This window comes from Rana temporaria, chromosome 10 (assembly GCF_905171775.1).
Source record: "Rana temporaria chromosome 10, aRanTem1.1, whole genome shotgun sequence".
Lineage (NCBI taxonomy): Eukaryota > Metazoa > Chordata > Amphibia > Anura > Ranidae > Rana > Rana temporaria.
The window spans coordinates 75,039,818-75,051,969 of NC_053498.1; the positions used below are offsets into that span (position 1 = coordinate 75,039,818).

General features: G+C 43.7%; 2 protein-coding genes across 3 annotated transcripts in view; one reads left to right on the forward strand and one right to left on the reverse strand.

The window, feature by feature from the left end:
• Nucleotides 1-8,594, forward strand: part of PDZD3 (PDZ domain containing 3) — a 71,402-nt gene extending 62,808 nt beyond the window's left edge. The window contains exons 9-10 of the mRNA XM_040325509.1: nt 4,315-4,422; nt 8,415-8,594. Coding sequence (XP_040181443.1) covers nt 4,315-4,422; nt 8,415-8,480 — 174 coding nt within the window. The 3' untranslated portion in view covers nt 8,481-8,594. The remainder of the gene's footprint in view (nt 1-4,314; nt 4,423-8,414) is intronic.
• Nucleotides 8,595-11,293: 2,699 nt separating this feature from the next.
• Nucleotides 11,294-12,152, reverse strand: part of CCDC153 (coiled-coil domain containing 153) — a 28,040-nt gene continuing 27,181 nt past the window's right edge. For both annotated transcript variants that reach the window (XM_040325511.1, XM_040325510.1), the window contains one exon: nt 11,294-11,736. In XM_040325511.1, coding sequence (XP_040181445.1) covers nt 11,608-11,736 — 129 coding nt within the window. In that variant the 3' untranslated portion in view covers nt 11,294-11,607. The remainder of the gene's footprint in view (nt 11,737-12,152) is intronic.

Below are 12,152 nucleotides of genomic sequence, written 5' to 3' on the forward strand. Positions count from 1 at the left end.
TCCAGTCCGGGTTTTTTTTTTAACTCCAGTCCAGTTTTTTATTCAAATCCAGTCCGGGTTTTTTTTTTTAAACTCCAGTCCAGTTTTTTTTCAAATCCAGTCCGGGTTTTTTTTTTAACTCCAGTCCAGTTTTTTTTTCAAATCCAGTCCGGGTTTTATTTTTAAAACTCCAGTCCAGTTTTTTTTCAAATCCAGTCCGGGTTTTTTTTTTAACTCCAGTCCAGTTTTTTTTTCAAATCCAGTCCGGGTTTTTTTTTTCAAATCCAGTCCGGGTTTTTTTTTAAATCCAGTCCGGGTTTTTAAAAAAAAAAAAAAAACGGACTGGATTTCAGAAAAAACTGGACTGGAGTTGGGAAAAAAACCCGGACTGGTTTTGAAAAAAAAAACGGACTGGAGTTGGGGTCCAGTCCAGTTTTTTTTCAAATCCAGTCCGGGTTTTTTTTTTAACTCCAGTCCAGTTTTTTTTTCAAATCCAGTCCGGATTTTTTTTCAACTCCAGTCCATTTTTTTTTTAAATCCAGTCCGGGTTTTTTTTTAACTCCAGTCCGGGTTTTTTTTTTAACTCCACTCCGGGTTTTTTTTTTTAAACTCCAGTCGTTTTTTTTCAAATCCAGTCCGGGTTTTTTTTTTAACTCCAGTCCAGTTTTTTATTCAAATCCAGTCCGGGTTTTTTTTTTAAACTCCAGTCCAGTTTTTTTTCAAATCCAGTCCGGGTTTTTTTTTTAACTCCAGTCCAGTTTTTTTTTCAAATCCAGTCCGGGTTTTATTTTTAAAACTCCAGTCCAGTTTTTTTTCAAATCCAGTCCGGGTTTTTTTTTTAACTCCAGTCCAGTTTTTTTTTCAAATCCAGTCCGGGTTTTTTTTTTAAACTCCAGTCCATTTTTTTTTTAAATCCAGTCCGGGTTTTTAAAAAAAAAAAACCCGGACTGGATTTCAGAAAAAACTGGACTGGAGTTGGGAAAAAAACCCGGACTGGTTTTGAAAAAAAAAACGGACTGGAGTTGGGGGGAAAAAAAACCAGGACTGGATTTAAAAAAAAACTGGACTGGAGTTGGGAGAAAAAAACAGACTGGATTTTAAAAATAAACTGCACTCCCCCAACTCCAGTCCAGTTTTTTTAAAAATCCAGTCCGGGGTTTTTCCCCCAACTCCAGTCCAGTTTTTTTTTTAACTCCAGTCCGGGTTTTTTTTTTAACTCCAGTCCAGTTTTTTTTTCAAATCCAGTCCGGGTTTTTTTTTTAAACTCCAGTCCAGTTTTTTTTCAAATCCAGTCCGGGTTTTTTTTTTAACTCCAGTCCAGTTTTTTTTTCAAATCCAGTCCGGGTTTTTTTTTTAAACTCCAGTCCATTTTTTTTTTAAATCCAGTCCGGGTTTTTAAAAAAAAAAAAAAACCCGGACTGGATTTCAGAAAAAACTGGACTGGAGTTGGGAAAAAAACCCGGACTGGATTTGAAAAAAAACGGACTGGAGTTCGGGGGAAAAAAAAACAGGACTGGATTTAAAAAAAAACTGGACTGGAGTTGGGAGAAAAAAACAGACTGGATTTTAAAAATAAACTGCACTCCCCCAACTCCAGTCCAGTTTTTTTTAAAATCCAGTCCGGGGTTTTTCCCCCAACTCCAGTCCAGTTTTTTTTTTAACTCCAGTCCGGGTTTTTTTTTTAACTCCAGTCCAGTTTTTTTTTCAAATCCAGTCCGGGTTTTTTTTTTAAACTCCAGTCCAGTTTTTTTTCAAATCCAGTCCGGGTTTTTTTTTAACTCCAGTCCAGTTTTTTTTTCAAATCCAGTCCGGGTTTTTTTTTTAAGCTCCAGTCCATTTTTTTTTTAAATCCAGTCCGGGTTTTTTAAAAAAAAAAAAAACCCGGACTGGATTTCAGAAAAAACTGGACTGGAGTTGGGAAAAAAACCCGGACTGGATTTGAAAAAAAAACGGACTGGAGTTCGGGGGAAAAAAAAACAGGACTGGATTTAAAAAAAAACTGGACTGGAGTTGGGAGAAAAAAACAGACTGGATTTTAAAAATAAACTGCACTCCCCCAACTCCAGTCCAGTTTTTTTAAAAATCCAGTCCGGGGTTTTTCCCCCAACTCCAGTCCAGTTTTTTTTTTAAATCCAGTCCGGGATTTTTTTCAACTCCAGCCCAGTTTTTTTTTAAAATCCAAAAAAACTGGACTGGAGTTGGGGGAAAAAACCCGGACTGGATTTTTTAAAAAAACTGGACTGGAGTTGAAAAAAAAACCCGGACCGGATTTAAAAAAAAAAACTGGACTGGAGTTGAAAAAAAAAAACGGACTGGATTTAAAAAAAACTGGACTGGAGTTATAAAAAAAACCCGGACTGGTGACAGGTGGTGGAATGCCAGGCACAGGGAGATGATGATGACGACAGGTGGTGGGATGCCAGGCACAGGGGGATGATGATGGAAATGCTGGTGACAAGTGGTGGGATGCCAGGCACAGGGAGTTGATGACAGGTGGTGGGATTCCAGGCACAGGGGGATGAGGATGGAGATGACAGGTGGCGGGATTCCAGGCACAGGGGGATGAGGATGGAGGTGATGATGACAGGTGGTGGGATGCCAGGCACAGGGAGATGATGACAGATGGTGGGATTCCAGGCACAGGGGGATGAGGATGGAGGTGATGATGACAGGTGGTGGGATGCCAGGGATGAGGATGGAGGTGATGGTGACATTATATGCCAGATGGCATTAATATCGTCAGTGCTCTGTGTATATGTGAGGTCACAGGCGTCTGGCAGCGGTGATTTTCGGGGGAACCTTTGCTCAGGATACTGTCACTGTCGGTGTCGGGCTCTGGCAGACTGGCTCCTTGATGATTGTGCCAGGCGGCAGCGCAGCGCCAGCTCTGGCAGGTGACGTCCATCCTGGAGAGGAGATCAGGGTCCCTCAGGGAGTTTCTTCGACCTCTGCGGCCAATATCTGTGCTCTGCACATGGCAGAGATCCGTGGAGCGCGGCAGAAGAGGAGGAGCTGGGGGAGGGCAGTACCTAGAGCCATCCACTGATCCTTGGACCTCGGGCAGTGCTCAGGCGGTCAGTCTGCCCCTGGCCAGGGAAAGCTAGTTGCAGCCACTATGAGTACCCCTTACAAATGGCCGTGGGGACACAGACCGGGGGACATTCCCTCCACTTCTACACACACAATAGGTAGATTAGGCGGCCGCGGTGCCCCTGGAAGCGCGGGGCCCTAGGCGACTGCCTATTCTGCCTAATTAGAGAGCCGCCTCTGGGTTGAGAACCACTGCTCTAAAGTGAACCTTTCAGGGGGTCAGCAGCAGGGGTATGAATCCTCACAGCTCTGTGTTGAAAGATATCACTGCCATGTTTATTAGCACAAAAAATGTGTAATCTTCCACCTTCAGTCTTCTACATTATATTCCTCACCATTGTTCTAGCTGTTTTATACTGTATATTTAGCTATATATTTATGTATACAGGACCATTTTTTTGCACAAACATTTCAAAGAACATTGGACCGTTGACATTGGTCCTTGATCTTGCATTCTGATGTCCCCACCACATTAATGCACTCATGCAGTAAGATTAGTCTGGGATAACACGAACTACAAATATGTACGGGTATCTGGATTGTATAAGGGAGCTGTATCACCCAGAGGTATGCAGAAACAAGAAGATACCAGCTCTGTGCAGATAATGTCCTTAAAGCGGGGGTTCACCCTTAGAGGGCACTTTTTCCCCTTAGATTCCTGCTCGTTTTCTCTAGGGGAATCGGCTATTTGTTTTAAAATATGTGCAGTACTTACCCGTTTACGAGATGCATCCTCTCCGTCGCTTCCAGGTATGGGCTGCGGGAATGGGCGTTCCTTTTTGATTGACAGTCTTCCGAGAGGCTTCCGACGGTCGCATCCATCGCGTCACGATTTTCCGAAAGAAGCTGAACGTCGGTGCGCAGGCGCAGTATAGAGCCGCACCGACGTTCGGCTTCTTTCGGCTACGAGTGACGCGATGGATGCGACCGTCGGAAGCCTCTCTGAAGACTGTCAATCAAGAATGAACGCCCGCTCCCGAAGACCCATACCCGGAAGCGACGGAAGAAGATGCATCTCGAAAACGGGTAAGTACTGCTCATATTTTAATACAACTAGCCGATTCCCCTAGACCGAACGAGCAGGAATCTAAGGGGAGAAAAATTTTTTTTTTTATAAATGGGTGAACTCCCGCTTTAATGGAAATTAAACCCAGAATATACTCAGGAATGTCATCTAAGAAATGCATGTAATAGCAGTAATGATGCAGTTACCATATTTCCTTATGCTGTTTTTCTCTTAATCAGATTGGTGTTTCACCTTTGCTTTTTTATGAAGCTCAAACCGTTGACATTGTATCTACTCATGTTAAAGAATCAAATGGACAAATGTTGCAAGAATCCAAAATGAAACAGGTATGATACATGACACATTGCTGCCCAGTGCAAGGACTAATAACCTATGAATGGGTACTGATAAAACCAGACGGTTAAAGATATATAGTTAACCCATTAACTAAAAAATAGGGACCACTAATATATTTAAATACTATTTAAAAATCACTAAAGTGTAGCCAAAGCCTTAAGCCCTGTACACACAGGCCAGAATCTCATCAGGAAAAAACTGTTGTTTTTCCTGACGACATTCTTGGCAGGAATCTCTTGCCGCCCGAGTGTACAGACACTCCTTTCAAAAGAACTATTAGGTTTCTCGGCAGGAAAACACTGTCGAGAATCACAACGAGAAAATAGAGAACACGTTCTCTATTTTTCTCGTCGAGATTTTAGGCAGTTTTCTTGACGAGAAACCTGAAAGCCTCGTACACACGCTCGGTTTTCTCGGCAAGAACCAGCAAGAAAACTGCTGGCAGAGCTTTCTTGCCGAGAAAACCGAGCGTGTGTATGAGGTTTTACAGCCAGTTGTGTTGATTACCTTTTGACAAAATAAATGTGAAAAAAAGAGTACCTAAAGTGGTTCTAAATTCTAATGCCGCATACACACAACCATTTTTCATGAAGAGAAAAATGGTCATTAAAAATTGGTCATTAAAATCGGTCGTGTGTAGGCTCCAGAGCATTTTTATCGACGAAAAAAATGGGCATTAAAAATTTAGAACCTGCTCTATTTTTTATCGTAGTTTTTCACGTCGTCGTTTTCTCGTCATGAAAAACGGTCGTGTGTAGGCTTTAAAGCGGGAGTTCACCCATAAAACACTTTTTTCAAACAATCCCCTTAGATGGATGCTCATTTTGTCTAGGGGAATCGGCTAGTTGTTTTAAAATATGAGCTGTACTTACCGTTTTCGAGATGCATCTTCTCAGTCGCTTCCCGGTATGGGTCTTCGGGAGCGGGCGTTCCTTCTTGATTGACAGTCTTCCGAGAGGCTTCCGACGGTCGCATCCATCGCGTCACTAGTAGCCGAAAGAAGCCGAACGTCGGTGCGGCTCTATACTGCGCCTGCGCACCGACGTTCGGCTTCTTTCGGAAAATCGTGACGCGATGGATGCGACCGTCGGAAGCCTCTCGGAAGACTGTCAATCAAAATAGGAACGCCCAGTCCCGCAGCCCATACCCGGAAGCGGCGGAGAAGATGCATCTCGTAAACGGTAAGTACAGCTCATATTTTAAAACAACTAGCCGATTCCCCTAGACAAAATGAGCATACATCTATGGGGAAAAAGTGTTATGTACGGGTGAACCCCCGCTTTAATAACGGGAAAATAAAAAACACGCATGCTCAGAAGCAAGTTATGAGAAGGGAAATTTGCGTGTTGTACGTCACCGCGCTTTGCTTGAGCATTTTTTATCGCGATCGTGTGTATGCAAGTCAGGCCTGAGAGGAATCTCGTCGAGAAAAACTTAATTTTTTTCTATGACATAAAACACGGTCGTGTGTACGCGGCATAAGACTTTTTTTTTACCATAATGCATTCCCTGCATTAAGGCAAACATACTCCCCACTAACTGTTCCCCACACCCCCATTTAAACACTTACTTGAGGCTGTCAGTGATCCACTGCGGTACCCAGCTACAGGTGCTCTCTCTTCCTGGTCTAACAGGAGACTCAGGCAGCATCTGGAGCCATTGGCTACTGAGCAAGGAGATAGGGGGTGTGATGGATGCACACACATATAACATATATAATATAATAAACATATTAGATCCGATTGGGATCATCACCCAGATTGCATCCCGAACGGCATGTCAACAAAAAAGGTTATGCAGCATCACCGGTATCGCCGGCCTTCCTGCACATGCGCTCATCAGCCCTATAATGTAACCAGCAATGGATCCTAATGCGCTGCCACTACCATGGAGACAGACGCTGGATTGGCATTATCAATATCAGAGGCAGGACAGCAAAAGAAAGTTGGAAACCTCCACTGTGGTGGAACACCAGGGCCTGGTCGCACGTGCAACCTTTGCAACCCTGGTAGTTCAACCACTACATTGAACCCTTATATGAAGTTCCCTGGTGCACAGTACTGGTGACATGCCTCTTGCTTTCCGCCACCATGGAGGGGGGCAAAGACAGTAGAAACGGGGGCCCCCTGCAGAACATGTGAAAGGGTCTTGCTGCAGGACCATAATAAAGGGCCTGCGCCCCAGGCCCTGAGGGAAGGGCCCTGGGACTGATGTAAAGGGTCCCAAAACCGATAGGAGGGGGGTCAGGGGGACACTTTATGGTTACTTGCTTCCAGGGATGGACTGGCCATTGGGACTACAGGGAGTTTCCCGGTGGGCCGATGGCTCAGTGGGCCGGCTCCAGTGACAGCGGACCGCCACCCCCCTCTGCTCCTCTGTCTCTCCCTTCCCGCAGAGCTCACCTCCTCTCCCTCCCTGCAGTGCTCACCTGGGGGGAACAGAGAAGCAGGGGGAGGACCAGAGGAGCAGGGGGGACGACAGAGGAGCATGGGGGAGGGGACAGACAGCTGACTCAACAGCTATGGCCTGGAAGTTTCTCACTTCTGCCTAATCTTGTCCCATGGGGGGGGCACCAAACTGATTCTTTGCCCCGGGTGAAATAATGTCTAGCTTCCCCACTGGTACTGCCTATAAGAGTACCAGTACCAGCCATTCTACTCTAATAAAGTAGAATGGCTAGTGAAGGGGGAGAGGGGGCTTGGGTGGCCGGGGGGGGGGGGGGCAGTTGTCCGGCCGCCATGGGAGAGACCTGTCAAAGTGGGCCAGTCTGGATGAAGTCCAGGGCCAAATTTTTGTCCCAGTCCAGCCCTGCTTGCTTCAGGGCCCTGAAGGTACTAGTTATGCCTCTGTGTCTGAGGAGTGGCTGAAGGGATATCCAAAAAGATCATGCAGCTGCCTCTCCCTCAGAAACAGTTTTCTAATTGCATTGATATCTTCAAATGTCTGCAGGTTACATTCTGCTAAGCATCATATCATTGTCCAAAGTGGGGATTACCTTTTGAAATAATATAAATATGAGAGGTAGAAGATGGCTATATCACCTAGGAAATGGAATGTACATAACTCACTCCTGTACCTTAATATTATAGGGGGGTTACGTTTTAAAATGCTGTTAATAATTGGTGCATGTGAATATGTTCTTATTATTGGTGTAATGTTAGAAGCTCACATTGGCCTGTAGTGCATATAAAAAAATGTTTGTCCTAAATTAAAACAATAGAGGCAATTTTTAGTTTTTGTGAAACTGTGTTTATACTGGGCAAAACAATGATTTCATATTAATGCTGGTCATGCCAACTGCATATCCTATATTTGCTCTCCTACTACCTATTTCCCTTGGCAAAGGTGTAGCAAGGAAACCTTGTATACGCTCCAATTTGCAATTGGAGCTTACACATGGCTACGGACTCTCTTCTGCCCATTGTATGACAAAACTGTGTGCCTGATGGTGATATTGTCAAGGGCCAGTTATATCATAAGGTAGGGAAGTGAACAACATACTTTTCCACACTGCAAAGTATTTTTTTCTCTGGTCCTGGTCCAGCTGAGCAGAGCTGCCGATGAGTAAAGGGAAGGCCAAAATGTGCTGCTGGTGGGGCCATTATTACAGGCTTCCTGCATTCTGTCTCAGCAGTGGATTTCAGACTGATCCCTCAGTCAGCTCACAACCAAAAAATGGAAGTCATCTTGTGATGCAGAAAAAAGTTTAGAAACACTGCTATATTATATCTGTTATATCTGTTTATATGATTATATATGTTACATATAATTGATGTATGGTATATCATATAATTAATAAGTCGTAACTGGTGTGTCATTATATTATTATTCATAAGTTCAATACACATAGAAAAAAGTTGAAATAGAACTATGCTAAAGTAGGATATTCAATGTAACACTGAAAATAGCACTATGCTATATCTGTTAAAACATATATGTATTGCAAACAGGTTTTCTTTAATAACTTTAATTTTTTATACAGGCAGAAACTTCATCACACTCTGAAATGCACAAGGAAAGCACAGTGGCACAGAACAGCGAAGAATAAAAGAAGCATTTGCACCTTACATGTTATATTTAATTCCCATGATGTACAGTATATTATATTAATAATAAATTCAGTATCTGTAATTTAAAAAAATATATGTAATCTGTAATACAATATCTAGTATTGTTACTTCTTTATAGATTACACATTAACTAAAGACTAAGGGCCAGATCCACGCAGCGTGGCACTTCTTTACGGCCGGCGTAGTGTATCTCAGTTACACTACGTAACTTACAGCGTATTTCCCGTATTCTCAAAGAATTTGCGCCGTAAGTTATGGCGGCGTAGTGTAACTGTGTCGGCGTAAGGGCGCGCAATTCAATTGGATGAGATGGTTGCGTGTTTTATGTTAATACGTCTTGAAGTTTTTTCTGAACGGCGCATGCGCCGTCCGTGGGGGTATCCCAGTGCGCATGCTCGAAATTAACCCGCAACAAGCCAATGCTTATGACGTGAACGTCATTCTACGCAAAGCCCTATTCGCGAACGACTTACGCAAACGACATAAAAAATTTAAAATTTGACGCGGGAACGACGTCCATACTTAACATAGGATACGCCGCATATAGCAGGGGTAACTATATGCCGAAAAAAGCCTTAAGGAAACGACGTAAAAAAATGCACCGGCCGGACGTACGTTCGTGGATCGCCATATCTAGCTAATTTGCATACTCGACGCGGAAAGTCACCTAGCGGCCAGCGTAAATATGCACCTTAGATCCGACGGCGTACTAAGACGTATGCCAGTCGGATCTAGCCCAGCTTCAGGCGTATCTTGTTTTGTGGATACAAAACAAAGATACGCCGGAGCAAACTAGAAGTTACGCGGCGTATCAATAGATACGCAAGCGTAACTTCTTTGTGGATCTAACCCCTAGACTCAGACAAAAAAGTTAAATATATACATATAAAGAAAAAAAAGACTTGATTGTTCACTTGGTCTTTTTTTTAAAGACGCCAATCTTCTATGTGATTTTTAGTGTGGGCCTCTCTCACCATTCACACTAATGGAAGCCTTGTCTAGTTGGAGTTATGTCTGATATAGATATCCACATGTTACAGTACCCTTTATTTCCCATTCCTAATGCCGCGTACACACGATCGGAAATTCCGACAAGAAAAGTCCGATGTGAGATTTTGGTCGGAAATTCCGACCGTGTCTATGCTCCATCGGACTTTTGCTGTCGGAATTTCCGCCAACAAAAGATTGAGAGCAGATTGAGAGCAGGTTCTCTATTTTTTCAACGGAAAAAGTTCCTATTTGGAAAATCCGTTTGTCTGTGTGCAATTCCAACGTGCATAAAAAACATGCATGCTCAGAATCAAGCAGAAGAGCCGAACTGCCTATTGAACTTCATTGATCTTGGCTCGTCTTGTACGTCACCGCGTTCTTGACGGTCGGAATTTCTGACAAGATTTGTGTAACCGTGTGTATGCAACACAAGTTTGAGCCAACATTCCGTCAGAAAAAGTCCACGTTTTTCTTGTCGGAATTTCCAATCGTGTGTACGCGGCATAAGACTTCTACAAAAATAAAGCTAAAGCAGAGCTCCAGTCGTTTTTGTGTTTATTAAAAGTCATTTTTTAAAACGTGTAGCTGCTGACTTTTAATTAACACACACTCACCTGTCCCACGATCTAGTGATGTGGCCGCCTGAACCCTCGATTCTCTCCCTTGCCTTTCACTGGTGTTAGTATTACAACTGTGTGCACACGGCTATGACAGCTTCACAGCCAGGTGCACACTGCGCCTCTTGAATGGTCGGGAAATCTTCTGGGACCTGTGACGTGTCCCAGAAAATTGCAGAGAGGGAGGAGGAGAGGAGAACTTCCGCTCGAATCGCCTAGGCGGTCTGAGCAGAAGTGGGAGTGGGTACCTGCCAAAAATGGGTATCCCCTTCCAAAAAAAATTACATGCCATGCCAAATGTGGCATAGGAGGAGGGGAGGAGTGCTGAGCTCCACTTTGAAGGATCTTATTATTGTCACCCGTATTGCCTATGGTCTCCCAACAGCTCTTTACCTCATTACTGACTTGCAATGAGTTATTTTGCACTGACGTCACCAAATCTTACTCCAGATCTCCTGAGACTACCAGTCGGGAGCAGTGCCGTAGGTTTCACACTACAGATATACAGATATAAGGCTGTAGACACAGAAGTGCCTAGGCACCCTCACATTTCAGGAAGTGCTCTGCTAGTTTTCAGTAAGAATTCCAGACAAAAGGTAATTTTTTATGGTACTGCTTAGGCACAATTAACATTTCGTAATGTTCCCTAAACATGGTAAATGTTCACTTTTTTAGTTCAAGTCCACTTTAAAGTTGAACATAGAGACAGTTATTTGGCATATCAGGCTAGCTCTGTTCATGTCTGTCTTATCAGAAAAGATGAATAGACAGTGGCAGCAGTGGCGAATGTTTTTTTTTTTTTGGGGGGGGGGCAAACAATCCACCTCGGTCGGACTACTGACTAGTAGTCGGGGCCCGCACTTAGCCCATCTCACGGGCAGCACTCCAGGCGGTGGGCGGCTTCTCTCCGAGCGGCTGCTTCCTCGCTTCCCCTGCATATCCTCTTTTCTCCTCCTGGTGGCCAATCCGATCGGATCTCCTTTTGGCCAATCGGGTGACAGGTCACTTCCTGGTTGGCCGGGAGGAGAATTAGTGTTACAAGAGTAAATATTTATTCTCTATTGTCCCACAATTGGGAGGGCTTCAGGTGCAGTGCTTTTTTGAAGCCTATTAAAGCCTCTGGCTTTATTCACGTGCTTAAAAAAAAACCCTAATTGGAATCCATGCGTCCGGCACCCTGCATGTAGGTCAGGGGGCTGGAAGCATGGATGGGGGGGGAGCGGCGCCCAGCGCCCCCTATGGACGGGCCGCCACTGATTGGTAGAAATGTTCCAACCGGCCTGATTGCTAACAGAACAAACTGTCATCTTCTGCATTCTGCAGGTTTAGTTGTTCACACTCCATACACAGGGAGATTACACAATAGCATTGAAAATGCTTCTGTTATGAAATAACCTGTGTATAGCAAGCTTTACCTACATAATCATGTAACTTGTAAATGAGCAATACATAGAAGTTAGCATGCAGTTGTAAGGAAAAAAAGTGTGATTATTAATTGTTAGATGTCAAGAGGATTTAATCCACAGTCCTGCAGCATCTGTTTGTATTGATGATGGATTGAAAGGGATTCACTTGTCCACTTCTTCTCAGCCAGGGTAAGTTTTTGCAGTAATTGATCCAAGCATGACTATGAGAGAGAGAGACCAGAAGCAATTAGATAGAATTTGTCTGACATTTTCATTTTTGGTATCAGACAACTTCACACCCCCCATATAGATTCCTGCAACATTACATTCTGACACTGGTTTAGGTTTGGCTCGCAATGATTGGCTGGCAGAAAGCACCACTACAGGAGTGCTTTGGATAGTTTTCCTGCAGTGACGTTCTGCTTCTTTCACTGAATTTTCTGTATATCCAGGCTTCACAGTGGGTTTGCCTGGTGTACAAATTATGTTTTTATAGCTCCCTACCCTAAAAATTCTACATTGAGCCTAATCAATATAATTCTTCATTGGCCCCAATAACCAGACTATCTATATCATTCTCCATTGGCCTTAATAACCAGACACCTTCTACCTATATAATTACTCTATTGGCCCTAAT